Source organism: Leptonychotes weddellii, chromosome 12, assembly GCF_054177405.1.
Source record: "Leptonychotes weddellii isolate Sample4059 chromosome 12, ASM5417740v2, whole genome shotgun sequence".
NCBI classification, from domain to species: domain Eukaryota; kingdom Metazoa; phylum Chordata; class Mammalia; order Carnivora; family Phocidae; genus Leptonychotes; species Leptonychotes weddellii.
In genome coordinates, this window is record NC_138380.1 from 31,634,980 (window position 1) to 31,657,479 (window position 22,500).

Below are 22,500 nucleotides of genomic sequence, written 5' to 3' on the forward strand. Positions count from 1 at the left end.
AAAAAAATCTACCAAATGAATTCAACAACTACTTTGATTAAATGTTTCACTGAACTAGCCAATAGTTTGAGTAGAATGACTGATAAACCAATTCGTTATTATGGTATCACATAGACACATCCAGAATTTTAAACACTTATTAAATCTAATGTTAATATTCCCAAAGTACCTTCTAAAATATACAAATGAAATCTTCTAATAAGATTACTTGTGAAAGTTCATATTCGTTTAATGACTTTTATTAAAAATGACATTTTGATTTAATAATCATTATAAGGTGAATTTATAATTTTAGATTTTCCAGGTTCAATCTGGGATTCAGAACATTTTAGTAAATGCTAAACTCTAAGTACTGGAAATAATTAGAATAAACTCTAAGGTTAATATAATAGCACCTTTTTCCAATTAGGTCTCATAAATGACCTATGAATATTCAAAACTTTCAAGCTTAAATAGCTGAATATTTCTAAACAGATACTTAGTAGCTGGCAAGATACACACAGATATCTAGCACTATTCAATGGGATTACCCTCAAGTCAATTAATATTATTTTGGGCATCCTATATTTTAGTCAAAGATGTGACCTCTTATGTAGTTGGTGTGTCTTGATGATCAGGGTGCTGAGAAGACCTAAGTGGTCTCTCTACTCTGACTCTGTTTCCTAATTCATTTCTCCACTCTCACTGGCCCCTCAGCTGGAGTGCTGCCATATCATGAGTATCCGATTCTTTGGGGTTTACTTTTCTGGGCTGGATTTTAATTGAATAAAGAACCTGTGGGAAAGTCTCAAGTTTTGGATAAAGAAGAACAGCAAACACGATGTATTTTTAAAACACAAACATAAAGAGATAATTTCTGAAAAAGGATAGCTATGAAGGTATATTCCATTGCATTTTTGAAGGATTTTAATATGCAAGGAGTATTTATTTCCTTATGTCACTGCCTTGTACACAAATCTGTGTGAACTGAGACTCAGAGGATGAGATAGGATTAAGCCAAAAGCTCTGTCATTCTCAGTAGGTAGGACTCAACTGACCTATGAACAACAGCCATTTCTGAATAATAACCTCTATTCCAGACGCCAAATATCATCTTTAAAAATCATGCTTAGTTCCTACTCCAAGTCACTTTACATGCTAACTTTGTCTAGGCACCATCCTCAAACCTCTGTGTGTACACAGAACCCGAAATTCCGTTCAGTTCCATGTTTTACCCACTCACAACCTGTCTACTGTTTAAAGACCAACTTTTATCTACTAAAGACTTTGTTTGACCGTCCAGTTTGCACTGATCTCCCACTTGGCCCCTACAAAGCATTTTTTTTTTTTGTTAATCATTCTGATGCTCAAAACTACAGAATCTTTGAATCCTAAGACTATATCAAACATAATTTTTTTAATGCTCCCATTGCATAGATTAGAAACGAAGTCACTTTCCAAGTGTTGTAAGTATAGGTAGAGCTAGGACTAGTGCACATGCTGGCCTCTGGAATGTTTCTTGGAACCTTGTTGTTCCTGCTATCCCATTTTGCCTTAATCAGGTGCACTGTAACTCTTTCTAGTGGTGGCTGTACCAAGTCTTGCCAACGAGGCTATGAACTTCACAGACCAGGAGAGCTATGCACATAGCAAGTCCCTACAAATACGTGTTGAACAAATAAATGATGTGCCAACAAGTCACTAAGAGTTTCATTTGCACTACTTCTAAAAGATAAAATTTTGGGATGCCTGGCTGGCTCAGTCCATGGAACATGCAACTCTTGATCTCAGGGTCATGAGTTCAAGCCCCACATTGGGTGTGGAGCCCACTAAAAAAGAGAGAGAGAGAGAGAGGAAAAGGGAAAATTTCTTCCTGTAATTAAGTATTCTTGGACTCCTTTCCATCCAGAATTAGCTCACAAACAAGGTATGAGACCTGGGAAAGACGGAAATAAAATTTTCCCTTAAGGTTACAGTATTAGGCTGCTAACTTACTAAAATAAAGTAAAATCAAAGCCAATAATTATTAATGCTCAATTTTTAAAATACTGATTGCTACCAATCTAATGTCTAAGAAAGAAATAAAAAGTAAGAAGAGGGGTTAAGCATCTCTGAGAACAAAACTGCTTGAAAGTTACAGGACCTATGCCTATAAATGGATGGAATCCTTTTCAATGAAAGTAAAATTCGATCATGATTACCACTACTCATATGAAGTTTCTCATTTTTGGATCTCAGAGAGCTCCATGCTTCCACTCATTCTGTTGTGTGACAACTGAAGGGAAATCAAACACCAGGAGACCACATGTCTTTGGTGGATTGCAGGACAAATGGGAAATTAGTCCCTTCTGTGGCCATTAGCAATATCTTTCCCTTCTTGCCCCCATTACAGGTATGAGGGTCCTTTAATTTCTTTTTTTTTTAAAGATTTTATTTATTTCTTTGTCAGAGAGAGAGAGAGAGCACAAGCAGGGAGAGCGGCAGGCAGAGAGAGAAGCAGGCTCCCTACTGAGGAAGGAGTCCTATGCGGGACTCGATCCCAGGACCCTGAGATCATGACCTGAGCTGAAGGCAGACACTTAACTGACTGAGCCACCCAGGCGTCCCTCATTTAATTTATTTCTGGAAAAAAAAAAGGTAGCTATTTCTGTAATGTTCACTTCTTTAAGGTAACTAATGTGTGAACATCTCTACAGGATAAGAATTCTTTTTTTTTTTAAAAGATTTTTATTTATTTATTTGAGAGAGAGAGAATGAGAGAGAGAGAGCACATGAGAGTGGGGAGGGTCAGAGGCAGAAGCAGGCTCCCTGCCGAGCAGGGAGCCCGATGTGGGACTCGATCCAGGGACTCCAGGATCATGACCTGAGCCGAAGGCAGTCGCTTAACCAACTGAGCCACCCAGGCGCCCTACAGGATAAGAATTCTTTTAGGAAAAATGCTCCCCTCCACCATAGAAAAATTTCTGACAATTCAAATAAAATACAGGAATCCTCTTAAAGAAACACCCTCTCTGCTCAGTGCTCACCAATTCTTCCCTCTGTATCCCCTTCGCCAGTGAAATTATTTTACAGTTTTTAATTATCCAGGTGTAATTTAATATAACAAATTTTATGTACTTAGTATTTTGATTATCTTATAAGTATAGTATAAAAGTAATACCGAACAGTATAGGTACCTCATTTATAACCTATGGTCATGCAGCAGTGGTTAAATGGTTAATAATATAGTGGGCTTTGAGGATAAAACGTTTGGGTTTGAATCCTGGCTCCTTTACTTCCTAGCTATGTGACCTTGGGGAAGTTATTTAATGTCTCTGTACCTCCTTTTCTTTACCCATAAAGGAGAAATAAGAAAGTACCTATTTTATACAGTTGTTATGAGAATTAAAGGATTTTTTATATATGTAAACCAGTTGGCACAGTGCCTGGGTCATAAGCGATCAATAAATGTTAGACACAGTCATGATACAATGACAACCTTAAATACTTTTTTGGGAAAAGATATGGTATAAATACATGAATTAATTTTTAAACACTGTATGAGCTTAATTAGCTCTAAAAATATTTTAGCCCTTCTCCCAAAGTGAGATTTTTATTACTGTATCAGAAAAGTCATAAAAGAATGATATATGTGCCCCACATATCAGATGCCAGACATTAGGGTTATTAAAGTAATCCTAATAACAGCTGCCCTTCCTTAAAAGTACATTTAAGGCAATAAAATCAAGGGAACAAAATAACATAACATAGTCCTATAATTATTGCAAAGAATTATTTACAAATAATTTCCTGAACACTAAAACACTAAGCCAAAAGCTCATGTCGTATCTCGGATCATTTTTATTTTTTAATATTTGTTAAAGATTTTATTTATTTATTTGACAGAGAGCGAGAGAGCGTTGAGTGTGCAAGCAGGGTGAGGAGCAGAGGGAGAGGGAGGAGCAGACTCCATGCTGAATGTGGAGCCTGACACGGGGCTCAGTAGCCTGAGCCTGAGATCATGACCTGAGCTGAAATCAGGAGTCGAATGCGTAACCGACTATGCCCCCCAGGTACCCCAAATCTTGGATCCTTTTCAGATCAACAGAGGAAAGCAAATTTCAAAGGAGAAGGGCCATCATTGCAAAGCTCTGTACATAGAGCTCCTACACTCACTCTCCTCAGTCATCCATCCCAGGCCTCATCATTAGCTTGTTGCTAAACCATTAACATGCATGCATTGAATGGTCCCCGCCTGCATCACATGTGCTGTGCACAGGAGGGCTTATGAAGTCTGATTATATATGTTTAGCTGGAGAAACCTTAAACAGATGAACTCAAAGTTGACTAAAAAGTGGAAATTCTCAGAGATCTAGCAATATACGTACACCTGTTAGGAAGAAATTTTTTCTGCCCGAAATTCCTTTGTGCTGTGGATTAAGCCAAGTCCCCTGTGTCTGTAATAATGTAAAGAGCATCAATTCTGCTTTGACAGGAGAAGCCAATAACATGTAACTATTATCTCTTAATGCCAATAATTAATTTAACAAAAGTTTATTGAGTACCTTCTATATATAAGGCACTGTGGGGGCATTAAATATCTATGAAAGAACTTTCGGTCTAATATGGAAGAAATATGTACTCAAATTAACTACAAGATGGCCCATCGTAAGTGTACTAAGAGAAGGAGCAATTAAGTGAGATGGGAGGAATTAACAGCTGGGAGAGATTATCTGCCTCTAAGAAGAATCTCAAAGCATGTATACTCTTAGTGGAATTCTTTTAAGATAAAGTAAGAGAAAGCTCAGATGGACAAAAGAGAGAAATCCTTGACTATTCTGGTGATAACTCTTTCTGGGTTTGAAGATGGTTGGGATATTCATCATGCCATTCTTCCCCCCGCTAATTTGAAATTTATGCACTGCTTCCTTCAGTGATGACTTGAGGTGTCTTACAGATTAAACTGCATCCTTAATAATAAGTAAAGTAGAAGCTACTTCAAACAAACAAAATCAGTTTTCCAGGAATAAAACAGATGATAGACATTTGAAACATCAAAGACTTAGCTTTATTTTTTATTTTTAACTTAAGGACATAAAGAAAGAAAAAACTAGTAGAGTCACTGATTTTTATTGTCTTCCTCATGAGATCTTGAATAAAGGACAATAAAGAGACTTATGTTTAACATATCTTAAGGACGGCGTCTATGAAGTCCTGATTGGATGGTTTTGCCAGCCATTTATTTACTTACTGGGCACCTAACACAAGCCAGGCATCTGTATTAGTACAGACTAAGGAGGACAAACCTTTGGCACAGAAGGATGCAGACAGAAGGTAAACGTTAGCAGTTCTTAACCTGATAAATATGTTGTATTTCTTTAAGTGGATTTGGAAGCAAGTTTATCTTTGATTTTAAAGCAAATGATCCACTTGGTAAACAGTGGATATGCTTTCCAACCAGAATCTAGAAATTCATCGTGAATGGTTTAAAAGCTCTTCTTTCCACAAAATAGAAGATTTATAATTCAGCTACTCTGTTTAGTCCACTACATCCTATTTACTACAGAAAAGCAGGGACTTAGATTTCTTGCTTAAAGAAGGCATACCCACCTCCTAATTTAAGATAATTTACACTTGGGAGAATTCGAATGCTATTTGGAATTTCTTTAGATAATTGGAGGGAAAGTATTTAGTGCTGGAGAGACAGAAAGTCTGTTATTATTCCCTGACAGAGAGGTACAAAGCCAATAAATGAAACGAAAGTACTTCTAGAAGGATAAGTTACTTCTTGTTAGAAGTGAAAAGAAATCAATTCAATAGACATGATGTGCAAACCACTGGGCTAGGGGCTGATATGGACAAGGGTTTTCATAGAGTTTCCAGTGCTGCAGAGAAGTACGATGTATACACAAGTAACTTTGATACCAGACAGGATGTGATCGACAAAGTGTTAAGAAAGAGGGGAGGGTAAACCCTGGCAATGCAATCAGTGAGTGCTTTATGAAGGAGGGAGGTGTCATTTCAGGTAGGCTTTAAAATATGTGAAAATGTTCATAATGCAGAGACAAGGCAAAGAGCCTTCTGAGTGGAAATGGGGAAAATGGATAATCTTAAATGTGTTGTGGGAACCCTGAATGTGTGCAGAGGCCATGAAGAAAGGAGGGTTGGTAATAAAGAAATATGTTAGAAAGCAGAACAAGGTCAGATGGTGAAGGGCCCTTGAGTTGCATTTTATGGAGTTTAAAATTTATTCTCTGCCAGCTGAAGGGCTATTGATGGTTTCTGAGCCCGGCAGTGAAAGGATAGAAGAGTTTTTGGAGGATTAACTTACAAAGCCTAGACTGAGTGTAGGACACTGGACATAGGATTACCAGTTAGGAGGTCACTAAAACAGTGTAATAAGGTAATGATGGTCAGGGCTAAGGTGGAGGGATTAGAAACAGTGGAGAGAAGTGAAGAATTTAGGCTATAGGTCATGGAATAAAAAGGCTTTGCATCCATTGCTCCTAAATTTATACATATGTGAAATAGTTCCCTCATAAGCTCTACCATGGAGCTAGAAGGGTCTAAATCTATGTGAAAAATTCTAAAAATTAAAAGAGATGATGACTGTTCATAACTCATATGCAATTTTGATGAATCTTTATATTTGTTGTTTTAATTGCTCAAGGAAGAGGAGAAGTTGATCCCACAAAGCTTGGATGTTAGAAAGTGGAAGACAGGAAGATATTATAAATAAAACTCTATTGTCCTCTTTGTGATTAAGATGCCAATAGCAGCAACGACCACAAAAACTCACATAGGCTGTTGACACTTGGTATCAAGAAATTTGATTTATTTTTAATCTTTAGTCTGTGTTCTTATGTCATTTTAAAGGCTTCATCAAAATAAAAAGCTTCTGCACAGCAAAGGAGACAATCAATAAAACTAAAAGTCAACCCATGGAATGGGAGAAGATACTAGCAAATGACATATTTGATAAAGGATTAGTATCCAAAATGTATAAAGAACTTGTAAGACTTAACACCCCAAAAATGAATAATCCAAATAAAAAATGAGCAGAAGACATGAACAGACATTTCTCTAAAGAAGACATCCAGATGGCCAACAGACACACAAAAAGATGCTCAATATCACTCATTATCAAAAAAATACAAATCAAAACTACAATGAGTTATCACCTCACACCTGTCAGAATGGCTAAAATCAACAATACAAGAAGTAACAGGTGTTGGTGAGGATGCAGAGAAAGGGGAACCCTCTTACACTGTTGGTGGGGATGCAAACTGGGGTTGCCACTCTGGAAAACAATATGGAGGTTCCTCAAAAAGTTAAAAATAGAACTATCCTATGACCCAGCAATTGCACTACTAGATATTTACCCAAAGAATACAAAAATACTAATTTGAAGGGATACACACGCCCCAATGTTTATAGCAGCATTATCTACATTAGCCAAATTATGGAAACAGCCCAAGTGTCCACAGACTGATGAATGGATACAGAAGAAGTGGTAGGTACGTACAATGGAATATTACTTGGCCATAAGAAAGAATAAAATCTTGCCATTTGCAATGACATGGATGAAGCTAGAGAGTATTACACTAAGTGCAGTAAGTCAGTCAGAGAAAGACCAATACCGTATGATTTCACACTCGTATGTAGAATTTAAGGAACAAAACAAATGAGTAAAGGGGAAAAAAGAGAGAGAAATGCAAACCAAGAAACAGACTCATAACTATGGAGGACAAACTGATGGTTACCAGAGGGGAGGTGGGTGGGGAGATGGGTTAAGTAAGTGATGGGGCACTTGTTGCGATGAGCTGTTGTATGGAAGAGCTGATCACTAAATTGTACACCTGAAACTAATCTTACACCGTATGTTAACTAACTGGAATTTAAACAAAAACTTAAAAAAAAAAAAGAAAAATGTATTTTAAAATGGAATATTGAAGGAAAAGGGCATAAAGTATGGCTACTTTCTCAAGTCCAAAAAATCTAGTATTTCCAGAGATTAGTAACAACAACAAAAAAGGAGGTAAGCCTTTTTCTAAAAGTAGGTAACATGTACCTGTGAGGGTTTTGCTAAGAATCTCCAAACAATTGGTGAATTTTTGAAATGTCCCTACCCTACCATTAGCTTGGAGACTAGTGAATTGTAAGATAGGGCTCCCAGTCCCTGTCCAGTCTCATCCTGCAGGGATACCCCTCTAGGCAGGCAGAGGAATTATTACCTGTTCTCTGAAGGAGACCCATGACTTACACCTCAGTCACCTTTGCTCGTAATCCTCAAATCCTTTGCACCTATCCTCTCTTTCCTCATCTCGGCTTAATATTAGGTTGAAAAATCTGATTACTATTTTTGCAAGCAAAACCCGTCGAATAGCAATAATTTCATGAAGTTCACCCTAAAAATCTACTTCCTGTTAAGCCTAACTCAAAGCTACAACCCCCACAAAGCCTTTTCTCAGCCTCCGTGTGCCTACACATAAGGCTTTGAATTTACAATTTGGTTGTAGGGCTCTTCCTTCCTTTACTTGGTCTCTCATACTACCTGTGTGCATATCCACCCCTCTATTCGAATTTTACCTCTTCGTGGATGCAGACCATCTGCCAGGTTTTTAGCACATAATAGTTGCTCATTAAATGTCTGTTCAACTTAAATGAATGAAACTTATCTCTGTTCTATGCAACCAGCCAAGCCTCTAGCAGAAGGAAATGCAAAGTAGCAACTGATTTTTATACTCTAATCTTCCAGTTTGACAGCCTACCCTCAGTGGTGGTATACCCCGAAAACACAAACAGAGGACTAACTACATTAACAGACTGATTCGGTGCCTAAAGAAATGTGTTGCTTCTTCGGTTGTGAAATTTGTTAGTACCCAAGGCACCAATGAAAGGCAGAAGAAATGTCAATGTTCGCCTACACCCTAAAGCAAAGAGTCAAATTATAATGGGGAAGTTTATCTTTTTAGACTGTGGTTACACAGTATATTCCCTAAAGGAATGTAAATTGTCTTCTTTTGCTCCTTCCTCAAGACTAAGTAAAAGGTCTGATAACCTGTTTGTGGGTTTTGTTTTGTTCTTAGAATAAGGAAGTACTGTGAATAAAGTTCTCTTAAACTGAGACATTCAAAATGCATTTAAGTAAATAGATGTTAGACTGCAGAATCAACGAGTGTCCTTATTTAGCTATTATCAGATGTGACAATTAAAATATTTACAGTGTCATTATGAGAAAAACTCAGTGACATAATGTCAATTTGATTGAGCCTTTCAGAAATACAATATTTACTAACACCATGAAGCTAATGATAAAATCTTTAATCTTAAAGTCTTAAATGTTATGGTAGATATCAACAAATGCTGTGAAAAAAAAATTGCAATTAATGGATCATATCTTCAATACAGGCAATTTCAGGAAACATAAAGTTAATTTTATCAAACATTTACAAGTCAAAACTAAATATAAGAGTAGATTAAAATTGTTTTTGTGTTTTACTCATTATAAGAGATTCCCTTGTATCTTTTCTTTAGGTAATCCTAGTTATTTCAGAAAAACTTTAATACATTTCATACAGTGGACCTACCGAAAAGAGTAATAAACTTTTTTTTACAAAGAGATATAACATACCTTTTAAAAATCTTGTAAGAATATTTTTAACCTCTCCCCCTGCCCTAGCACACCAGACAGATAAAACATGCTTCCATCAGTGACTATGGGTCTTTACTACAAAAATATGTTACTCCCAGGATAATAGTAAAAAACCTATTCTCAGAAATAGTGTTAGGGCCCTAATGCTTCAATTTTACTATGGAAATTGATTTTATTTGACCCAATATAGCAATCTTCATCCAGTGAAATGAACTTATATTTGCAGTTACTTTGAGAAACATACTGAATATATTGAAATATGTGTAGTCCTTCACCATGCTTTACTTCTACTTGATTTAGTTTGGATATCTTTAACTTATATGGGATGCACTGACTAAGTCCAACAGAAAATATTTATAGTCATACAAATTCTTCATCTCTTACTTATCATTATGTCCTAATTGTTGATTCATGACATTGAGAAATACCAGTGTACACTGATTATTGCTATAGACTAATGCTGTCCATTGATCTGCGCAGGATTTGACTGTTTCACAAAACAACATCAAAATTTTTCTAATTAAAAGGAAATACCTGTATAAGATGGGATTTTCTTTTAACTATCTACCAAGTCTAGTTAGTTCTTGGCACAGAACTGTTGCATTAATAATGATAACCACTCGGGCGCCTGGGTGGCTCAGTCGTTAAGCGTCTGCCTTCGGCTCAGGTCGTGATCCCAGGGTCCTGGGATCGAGCCCCACATCGGGCTCCCTGCTCGGCGGGAAGCCTGCTTCTCCCTGTCTCACTCCCCCTGCTTGTGTTCCCTCTCTCGCTGTGTCTCTGTCAAATAAATAAATAAAATCTTAAAAAAATAATAATAATGATAACCACTAGTAGGTAAGCATTATAAAAAAAATCAAAGTAGAAGATTAGCACTTTAACTATCCATTTTATATGTGGTTTAATAAAATTTGATTCAATTAGTTTGTATTTGCTAATGGCACAGCCCTCCTGCTTACTACATCCTTGTTTTGCAGATATAAAATGAATTTCAAAACAGAAGCACAAATCCTTTATTAAGATGGAAAGTTGTAGTTTCATGAGACTCAATTTTTGGTTTTGTTGTTTTTGAGTAGCTAACTTACTATTAACTAATATCTTAGTAGAGACAATCACATCAAACAAGTAATTTTTAAAAAGTTGGGTTTTTTCCCCCAAAGAAGAAGTTTTACAGGAAAACTGGTGAAATAATCGATGTTCATTTAGAAAGCATATGAAAAATGGAGATTAGGGAAATTCAATTTTACTCATTTCCTTCTAGTACATACACAAGGAAATGATATAATTATATTTGGAATTTAAGGGTAGACTTATAAAAATTACAAGTTTAGTTATCTCCATTTGTATAAAGTCATGTTGAAATGAGAAACAAGTCATGTTTCTTAAACATTAGTAACTCTTAAACATTTGTAATATTTTGTGTGGGAAGTATTTTAGTTTAATATATCAAAGAAATAAGCTAATAAATAACACTAAAGTTTTAAAAGGAAAAGTTTGTTTTTAAAAGAACATTTTCTTAGTACTTCTTAAAATGAGAGATGATCTTAGGCTAATGTGAGTAATTAAATCACGAAGCTACACTGTCGTTAAGAAATTGTTTACTTAATTTTACTTAAGATCTTATTCATTTGAAATGATAATGCTGCCTTCTTCCAGTAAAATATAGATTTTATATTCTAAATTGAGCACATATTAGAGAAATATTTAATTCTCTTATTTCCAAAAGTCAGTAAGAAGTCCATATAATTAAAACAACTGGACATGATAAATTCACTATTAATTAAGGAATTATAAAACAGATCTTTATTAGTATGTCTCAATTTTTTTCCAGTTTATTATTTTTCAAGATTCTCTCTTTTGTAAACTAAAATAACATTTATCACAAAAATTTACCGTTGACTGAATTATCTTTATTTTGATTTGAAAGGATCTACACATAGCTGTCATTAGAACAGTACTCAGAACTACTACTCCAGTATTACCCCATTTCAATGGATAAAAATTCTGCTTATCTCTTGATGAAAAGAAAAATATTCCTCCTCCCAGAAATGTGTATCCCTTAAGAGGGGGATAGAAAAATTGGAGTGAAGTGAACAAATGATTCCTCATTCCATATATACCTTGTATTGTTTCTTTTATTCAGAATATAATTAGAAAATGCCCTACTCAATTCCCTATACCTTTTTGCCTCGGCTAAAGATAAACAGACAAATAAATTTTAATTTTTCATCTTAAGGTCAGAATACAACTTTAATCCTAATATATTTAATAAATCTTATATCTCCCTTAATCTGTCACCTAAAAAACCACAGCCATTTAGTGTTTGACTGCAAAGGGATATTATTTCCAGATGATTATAATAAAAGTTTTTCTTCTAAGATACATTGCCAGTCTTAAGGATGCAGTTTATAATTCTATCCTACATCCCAATAGGTCTGACCCCGAGATGGAATTCCAAAGTTCCATTTAAAGTCAATAGAAGTTCTAAGAAATATAACAAAAAGGTGGATTAAGGTTAATAAAACATAATTTTATAAATTGCATGCATATATATGTATATCAAAATTTCTCTAAGATTTCTTGCCCTTACCTTCAGTAGTATATTGAAATTTATTCAAATTTATGCAACATTGTTTAAAGAAACTGGATTTTACATGATTTGAAGGCTCACTCCCAAATGATTTCAGATAGTTTTGCTGCAGTGCTCTTGAAAAAACATAACAACAAAATTCATTATGACTTATCATTCTCCTTGATTGATAACAGTAATAGATGTGACCCAAACAGCTGTAATAAAATGAAAATACAGATGTAATTACTTTGATCCTTGATGAGCACAAATAGATTTTGCCCAATCTCAGAATCACACTAGTTGCCTGTTGAGATACAATTGGTACTATTCCATTTTGTGTTTCATAAATGGAAACTTTCAATAAACATCTGGCTATGGAGCTAAGGACCTTTACATTTCTAATCTGCTGGCCAGTGAAATAAAAAAAAGTCTAAATTATATCTTGACACTCAGCCACTAAGTCAGCTTTGGGGCTGCTCCAGAACTCCTTTAAATCATTCATCCAAGACTTGTGTTTTTGCCTTGTTTCTTGGACTAAGTTTTAGTCAAAACTGTCAGGATGGGTATGAGGGTATAAAAAACGTATGTCCCTGTTCGGCTCCAATTCCCTCTTTGATAACTTGGGTTCTGGGTCCTTGAAGACCTTGCCCTCAAAGTCCTATAACTGGGTCCTCTGGCTGTGGCTAGCTCTTCCTGATGTGGCTCACCCGTTTTTCTGGACTGCTGTCTATTTCCCTTTGCCAAATGGCCTGATGGGATACTGCCCATCCACTGCTAGCTCTTGCTGGAGCTACCTCCTGGATATTTTTACAGAGATGGCTCTCCACCAGGATTACAGTTGTATGGTTCATGCCATTAGGTCTGTCAAATCTGAGAGACCAGTTGCTCTGCTGAAACTATTCCTTTGCTCAAATTAAACTAGGGACTGACTCAATGTTCAGTTTTCTCCTGAACTTATGCTAAATTATGCTCTGTTAGTTCTAAACATGAGATTGAAATAGGGAGTAAAACCAATATTTACCTCTTATTCTAAATCTAATACATTTTGTCCTTTTTTTGACCTGCTATTAGCAAAAGGATCTTAGATTTAATGCTGCAAATGTAAATTTTTCTATAGTAAGGTAACGTTGTGTGACCAATGAATACTTTTGCTCCTGACTTTTAACTGTTTTGATGATGCTACTCCATTTTTAGTCTTCAGAGATTAAGATAATGTTGAACAAACTGAAGAACGTTAGTTTCCACTAGCTATATTAAACTATTTGGTCATCTGTTGCTTATACAAATTCTTGAATTCTATCCTAATGATGAAAACTGCATATGGAAGGTAGAAATCCTGAGATAATGTTTTAAACTGTATTTTTTTGGTGCCAAACTATTCAAGTATATTGTGGTACTTATGTTAATGATCAATTTTAAATTCTGCCAAAGTAGTTAAAATACATATAATTTTAACATATATTAAAATATAATTTTTTACCATTGAAAGCAACTTCACATGAAGTAATATTCTGAAATGATAGTTGACTTTACACGATAAACACCTTTAGTCATAAAATGCCTACAGTCACCAAATATACATCTACTTCCCAAGCCCGAGGTCAAAAGCTGAAGTTAAAATACCATATGGGTATGTAAAAAATTTCGTTTTTCCCTGGTAGTAGAAGTAGGAAGAAATTAATACTGAATAGCAATATTCATTTTTTAGCAATTTAGTCAATGACATTTTGACCCTTAGAGAAAGGAAATTTCTAAGGCTCAACTAGTGTTAGTGCAAATGAAGATGTACCTTCTAACAAAGTATCTTCTTTAGATATGAAACAGAAGCAGTAAGCTACAATGCTGTCAGCTAAAAGTTTTCTGACACACTTTGCCTAAATGGTGGGGATTCATACCATGGATGTCAGATATCATCTGTAGAGTTCTATAAAAATCCTTCAAAACCCTATAGGAACCCATAAATTTCCACAATTGGCACGGTAGGGATACAACACCTTTTAGCTGAAGGCACTGTACCTCTGGGAGGATCTTTTTATTAAGAGGAACTAGAATGAGTTGTAAGTGCCACATATGGGGACCGGAATAATGTAAAAAAGAACAGCATCCACTGAGCCACACTTGTAGCACTTGAAAAAAAAAAAAAAAAGATGAGATGATAAAGAGCTGGCATAATCATACATTCTGTACAATCACTTTGGAAAGAGATCTCAAAGCTAACTAGCAAAGTTAATGAAAAGTTCAGAGATTAAATAAAAATGGAATTAAATCAGAATGAAAATTATGAGACCCAGAAATGTTAGGACCAAAAAAAAAAAAAAACCCCAAAAAACTAAAGGTGACTGAAAAGTTGTGAATTAGAAAATCAGCAAAAACATATGTAAAGCAAGGCGGAAAAAAAGCTTTTATGTTTAGAGCTTCATAATGCCTCTTAATGATCCAAAATATCATTAAAAATAGTGTGGGCTTAACAGGCATGAAAACAATGAGAGGGAGCATTCTTCTTGCTCAAGTTGCCAGTCACTTTCAACTGCTTTCCTCTGAAATACAGAGCCACTCCAATTTTAAATGCTTTTGTCCACAGAGAGATCTAAGGTCTGTAGGGATTTTATATAAAATAACACCAACTAAAGGGGTAGGGTCTGCAAATTCTACACGTGCCTACGAAGAGCAATTTAAATTTTAAGGTAGCCAAAGAGAACAGAAGGAAGAAAGGCAATAGTATATATTTGAATATCTTCATTATACTTCATAACAATTCACGATTGATATTAGATTTTCAATATTGTTTTACAAAATGGGAGTCTGGAGGTCCCTTTTAGCTGTCTTTGGTTGCAAAATATTCTTGCCAGGACAGGCTAAAGTTTAGCATTGGAATGATACAACAACTGAGGTTCTCGAGAAGCATGTTGTAAAGAGGACTGGGACATGCGAGGTATAGAAAGTTCTGGGGCACATAGAATATGTGTTCAACATCTCAATCAAAAAGATTAATGGGATCCCCATTGCAGTCCTGAAATAATACTACACTACTCCTTTTATATGATGCCTCAGCTTTTGATTTCCTTACTCTAGAGTTTTGGCTTCTAAGGACAAAACAAATTTATTTTCCAGTCTTATATGAACCATATGAACATTCTGGTTCTATATAGAAGATTATTAACTCTCAAACTTCAAATATTTGCTTTAATAAGAAGGAGAAAATATAATAATCACCTGCAACTAATATAGAATATTAGCAAGTAGAAATTTGAAATGACATAGGGGCTAAGAGGATTCAGGAATGACATGTAGGAAATGATCTGAAAACTCAACAGTGGGAGACTCTAATAATCAGAAAGGGGAATGACATGACAATGGAGGGCTTTGTGCCTAAAGCCCTCAATACAAAACTGGTTCAGGAAGAGCACTGATTTTGATCTCTAGAAACAAAATTTGAAAATATAAAAATAGGGATCTCATTTAACATTTTTCAAGAGAAGAAAGGCAAATCTGAGCCAACTTACTGAGAGCGAGGAGAAACAACTGATTAGTAAAAAAAAGAAACAACCAAGTTGAACTAAATATGGTAGGTATATCACTAAACTTCTCTTTTTGCTTCAGGTTTGCAAGGAGACAGGAAATGGATTGATTCTACCAGTATGAGTTCAACTTCCAGCTCTGCTCTAAATGTTTTCTTGTCTTTTCAGTCAAGTTTAACACATTGGAGAAGAGATCAAGTTCAAATTATTTCCACTTGAACACAGCATCAATCCTCTGTAAGTAGTCTTTTTAAGAGGCAAATATTGATATAAAATAGGAATCTAAATTAATTTTATCCATATTCTATAGAACGCTCAGAAGTCAATAAGCAGGGAATATTGGCATTGAGGTGCATAAGGGAAGAGTATCCTAAAATTGTAATGATACACAACTCAGATTCTTTTTTTTTTTTTCTTTTTAGAATGAGGTAGAGAAAGGAAGAGGTGGGGAAGGGCAGATGGAGAGAGAGAACCTTAAGTGGCTCCACAGCCAGCACAGAGCCTGATACTAGGCTCTATCTCTCACAACCCTGAGATCATGACCTGAGCCAAAATCAATACGTGGATTTTTTTTTTTTAAGATTTTATTCATTTATTTGACAGAGAGAGAGAGAGATAGCGAGAGCAGGAACACAAGCAGGGGCAGAGGGAGAGGGAGAAGCAGGCTTCCCGTAGAGCAGGGAGCCCGATGTGGGGCTCGATCCCAGGACCCCGGGATCATGACCTGAGCCGAAGGCAGACGCTTGATGACTGGGCCACCCAGGCACCCCCCAAGAGGTGGATTCTTAACTGACTGAGCCACTGGTGCCCCACAGCTCAGACTCTTAAGGGAAGTTTTCTTTACATTGTTCAGACCATGATGGCTCTAGAACTCTTTTGACAGCAGTAGAAAATAAAGATTTTAAGAATCTATTTGATTGAAAAAACTCAAAACAAATGTAAAAAGCTTAGTATATAGAATCTACATTGTTCCACCTGGCTTTAACCTTTCCTAATTTTTGCTAAAATCCCCTTAAACATTCAATTTGATTAATAATGCATTAATTTCAGTAAATTTTTTTCTTTTTAATTCACCTTCAACATGATAAATAAAATTTAACAAGGTCTGGGAAGATAATCACGAATGAGGTGAAGGGGCTTGCTACTTACTATTCAGATAAATTTGAACAGTTATAAAATACATATAAACAAATAATTAAAATTAAAAAATAAAACTTCACAAGTATACTCTACCAATATTTAGAAAGATCAATTAGCTCCCACATAAAGATGAACATTATATTTAGTTATCTCTTCTTCCTAAAAATCCCTTGTTCTCCCTTCTTCCTCAGGGTTCTAAGAGAATCCTGGATTTACTCTTGTAGGGATTACTTCATGGAGTCACACCATTTCAAATAAATTCATCTCCCACAGTCATTATCTCACATCATATGGTTACTGACTACTTACTTTGTATGGTACTATAATACGTCTAAAACAGAGTTTCTGTCCTTTAGCTGGGGACGTCTACAAAGTGAGCATGCAGTAGGTATGAGTGCGCACATGCTCAGACACAGGCTGTGTTAGTTGCAGACAATGTACAGGGAGTAAGCTCTCCGGAGTGTGGAACAAAGTGTGGGTCCTGAAAGCACAGTTTCTGGGGAGAGCTTCCTGGGAAAATAGGACCAAGCTCTTAAGGAAAAGTAGGATTTAGGTGAGAGAAAGAGGATGAAAAGATGGAAAAGGAAAAGGCAGAAAGGCAAGCAGTGAAGGCAAAATGAATGCACTAGTTTGGCAAAAGCCTTCATTCAGGGCATTCTAAGAGTAAAACTTGGAATGAAGAGAAAGTGTTAAATATGGAGCATCAAATTGCAGAATGTGGATGATAATCTGACATCTCCTGTTCTCCAAAAATAATTTGTAAGAAGCATTAACCCATAGCTATTCCACTCTTCTAAAGCTTCAAAACATCTCTACCAATCCCAGGAAGACATCTATATTCTACGATGTTACCATTTGGATTTGGATTTTACCATTTTGGAATTGAGTAAAGACTAAACAAACAAAGTTCCATTTCCTGAATCTAAGGACACTTAATGTTCTTGGATTCAATAAGTAAAATTGTGAACATATCATCTTCCGTCTTGAGCCTGTCCTCTTGTGACTTCTATTTCTCTTTGTGAGCTTCCAAAGTTGCTATGATTTTGCCTAATTTTCCTCTTTGTCCCCAGCATTCAGTGGGTTGTCTTGTCTGGTCTTTTTTTCCATAAAACTTCTTGAATTGACTCCTTGCTCTCCATGCCCAGTCTTGTACTTAGGTCAGGTACTACCTACCACAAGAATCAATCTTCTGCTCTCAGTCTCTATCTCTCTTCTGCTCTGTAGTCTCGCCCAACTCCTGAATATCATACCATTTGTGAGTTTCATTCAGCCCACTTCCAGATTACTCTTCCTAAAGCACAGCTCTGACAGTGTGAAACTCAAGCTCATAACATCACCAGGCTTCATACCGACAGAGACAAACACTGCAGCTTGATATTTAAGACACTCACCAGTCTATTTCCACCACTTCATATATTCTAAAGTCTATTTTTTTATATTCTAAGTTCCTATCAAACCTAATACTCAGTGTTTTCTAGGTATATATCATGAGCTCCTGTTCTGGGTTGGTATTATTCATTGTTATAATTGTTAATTATCTGTAACCTCGGATAACATCTTTTTTGTTTTCCTCAAAAATCTCTTATTCTGCTGACTCTGAGTAACCTGCTCCTGACCATAAATTTCTGTCTTGTATTGTTTCCTTCTGTGGATTGGCTTACTTCATGAATTATAAGGGGGTGAGAGGAAAAGCAAAGGGATGGCCAAGGAAACTAACTACACATTTATGGAATGCCTTAAGAAAGGCCTTAAGATGAGGGCGCCTGGGTGGCTCAGTTGGTTAAGCGACTGCCTTCGGCTCAGGTTATGATCCTGGAGTCCCTGGATCGAGTCCCGCATCGGGCTCCCTGCTCGGCGGGGAGCCTGCTTCTCCCTCTGACCCTCCCCCCTCTCATGTACTCTCTCTCATTCTCGCTCTCTCAAATAAATAAATAAATCTTTAAAAAAAAAAAAAAAAAAAAAGAAAGGCCTTAAGATGTGAAATATCTTAGTATTGTTTTTAGTTTCATTTAGAGTAACAATGAGGTATGACAAGATGTAATATAACTGTGTACACAGCACTGTGAGGGACACGGGGAGGAATTATTATCTTCCAGGCACTCATTTCATCTGAAATAATCTTATGAGGTAGGGGCGCCTGGGTGGCTCAGTCATTAAATGCCTGCCTTTGGCTCAGGTCATGATCCTGGGGTCCTGGGATTGAGCCCCGCATCGGGCTCCCTGCTCGGCGGGAAGCCTGCTTCTCCCTCTCCCACTCCCCCTGCTGTGTTCCCTCTCTCGCTGTCTCTCTCTCTGTCAAATAAATGAGTAAAATCTTAAATCTTTTTTTTTTTTAAGGAAGGATCTTATGAGGTAGATATTATTATTACTTACCTCATTTTCAATTGAGAAAACTGAGGAAAGAAATGAATCCTACTCAGCTACTAAGTGCTAACTCTGGGATTGGAACCCCTACCAGTTGTCACTAGAGCCCACATACCGGAAGCAGTAGGCCTTTCTGCCTCTCCTTCACTCTTCCGTGAGTGTAACTACTCTCCTCCAAAACAACAAGGACCATGGCTTCATTTCAGGGCACATACGCATGCAGTTTAAATGTTCTCTAACAATTATTTCACTTCTGTTTAATTTTCAAAGTACTCTGAAGTACATTTAATTATATGCAGCCCAATTTTGATTGAGAGAATCAGATAATATTTTTCCTTTGCCTCATAATGTACATAAAATGCTTAACATTCTTTAAGTACGAGCATATTAACACTCTATAAAGATGAAGACACAGAATACTGAAATGACATTCTATCAGTAATATTTGATGTCTAATATACAAAAAGTTAATGACAGCAGAAACAGATTCAAAGAATGAATGACAATTCAATATTTTGCAAGATAATTAAAATTTTGATTATAATTTGTATAACTTAGGAAAAGACCCGATTTGGTCTTCCTCTAATTTTTTCCCCTTGGCTTATTGGAAATCTACTTCCAATAAGCCAAGGGAAGCTTCCCTTATATCTCTCTATGGAAAATACACATAAATATTTTTCACATGCACTAATTCATAAGCGCAGAACACGTATGACAGGTTGACCACCAACATTTTAGTTTTATAAACCCATCAGGCATTAAATCTATAATTTTTATATATTATTTTACACATCCTATCTTTTCACTGATGTATTTCACATTTAACTGAACTAAATTAATAATAAAATGAAGAATCTAAAATAGCAATTGCCAAATGAGAAAGTACAACTAACCTGGCAATGTCATCATTTAGCCCCATTATTATCTCAGGTTGTAAAATATAATGTTTAACAAATGATTTGACTGAATCATTAATTTTTTATTTTAATATTCTTATCACTGGACACTTAACACTTAAGAAAACACTTCGCTCCATACCCTCTCTGTATGGTAAACAACCATCACTATCCACCACATACTAACACAGGGAGTTACACCCGCAGCTCAAACACTTCCATTATGAATATCCTCCATTTTTCTGAAATAGGTCTTTTTTAAAAGGGGGAAAACAGGATATGACTCTTGTTTGCTCTTTAAAGTTTTATTATTTTAGCATTTTACACAGAGAGCGAGCACCAGCACACTCAGGAGAACTGCTGAAAGTAAAAGGCCTCAAGCTACCCACTGCCTGGCTGATAGGATAAAGCAGAGGTATAAAAACTTTTGTCTGATTGCTCACTTTCCTTGTTTTAGAGTATTGCTACTCTCAAGAGCATATATTCATGTTCTTTCTACTTCCAGTTTTATTACTTCTTTTGTATTATTTAATACATCTAAAGACACTTCCAAAAGACAAATTTTTCCATTTTGAAAAAGTAATGGTTTGGAACCTGATAAAACACATTAATGTTCACGGTGTGTTTTTTTGCAAAGGTGATAGAGTAAAAGTGCTATAAAGCAATTAGGTGCATGATCTTAAAGACATTAATATGTCGAATAGAATAAGATGTTTAAAAAGTCAACAAAAATAATATCCTAGGAAAGGTCAGATGGAAACAGGCACATATAAAGACCACATTTCTCATTCAGGTCTTTGACTAGATCTTTAATGCAGAGATGGGGAAGAAAATATAAAAATGAGAGAAGGTACTATTCTTACCTCAATAACTTGAAATTAGAAGTATATGATGTTTAACTCCAGGAAGTATGGACATAAAGTGTCGACTCATCCTAACAACTGGATGGCTGGTATATATGCTTCATTATTCAGATTATAATTTTTTCCCCCTGCATTCTAAGTTCTACCAGGGTCAATACTTTTTAGTAAACAAGAAACTGATATGCTTGGCCTATTGAACAAGGCCAGGCATTTTTTAAAGTGTCATACACATTTCTGAAATCCACAATACATCAATTTTTAATACATCTACTCTCTCAGCTCCATTAAAAAGATGGTAGGGGAAAGATTTTAGAGTAATTAATGATATAGTTAGCTGCTAAATATTAATAGGAATCGTAGTCTTGCATAAAATATAACATATAAACCTTGCCAATACAGACGCACCAGTAATTAAAGTTGAATATGTAATTACACTGATTTATAAGACAGGCAAAAAGTTACACTTTACTAGCTTCTATGTAAACTGTGGGTAACAGTTAAACTTTGCATTTTACGGTTTATAAAAACGGGCAATATCTTGACTACAGTTCATAAATGGTTTAGAGACCTGTAATAGTAGTAAAAATTACAACTTATTCCATCATGAATATTTTTATTGCACCATACAAACCAAACTGTGATAATGACCCCTAAGATGTAGACTCATCTTAGACACTACTCTACCCCCAAGAGAATGTTAGTAGTACTAAGAATTTGTAGAAGCCTGCTGGTACAGTAATTATGGGACACTGGAGAGAATCTACAAGATGCATTAAAACTGACTTTGATACACTTTCTCGTATCATGAACACGGGGCAATTTAACTCCACTTAAAATTGTATTTTGGACTTATATACCACTAGAAACTTCAGAAGAATACCAAATGTTAGAAGCATATGCGCACGGGCCCTTCCCGTCGCTGGGCCTGCTAACCCACTTACATGTGCGGCTGCGGCGAGCAGCCCGGACTACTGTTCCCGTTGCTGTCGATGTGGTCCAGGGAGCCATTGAGGTCTTCGTGGACAGCCTGCAGCAGGCCACTGGACGCGTTATTGATCAGTCCCGGGTTACTAAGCAAAGGTAAACTGCTCTCTGCCAAGGCAGCCTAGTGAAATGAAGAAGGTGTAAAACAACTTCGGAAATGCCCTTTAAAATATTTCTTTAGAGACAGATCTTGTTTTGAGTGGGTTCGGATCACAGTGTGGATGTTTTAGAAGCATTTAAAGAAAATGTACGGGGCGGATGAAGTTTCCGAACGGGCAGTTTGCGGCAGAGACATCAAGAAAATTAAGTGTGATGCAAAAGCGTAAACACAAGCTCACCCGCAAACTTTTTCACTCGTGTTTCAGCCTTTCACATAAGGAACTGCTGTATTCTCCCATGGAGTGAAAAACCCCAACACAGAAGCAGTCGCTTTGCTTTTTAAAAATGACCAGGACTTAGCTCAAAATAAAAAAGTCCTGACATTTGCCTCCTCTGCATAAAAATTATATATTATAATTAAACTTTAAAGTTTTTGCCACAAGCACCATGT

The 22,500-nt window shown here is 36.1% G+C and overlaps 1 protein-coding gene across 1 annotated transcript in view; it reads right to left on the reverse strand.

Moving 5' to 3' along the window:
* The window catches only part of FOXP2 (forkhead box P2), a 548,145-nt gene that overhangs the window by 8,675 nt on the left and 516,970 nt on the right, over nucleotides 1-22,500 (reverse strand). The window contains exon 19 of the mRNA XM_081800223.1: nucleotides 21,908-22,071. Within this exon, the coding sequence (XP_081656349.1) occupies nucleotides 21,908-22,071 (164 nt within the window). The remainder of the gene's footprint in view (nucleotides 1-21,907; nucleotides 22,072-22,500) is intronic.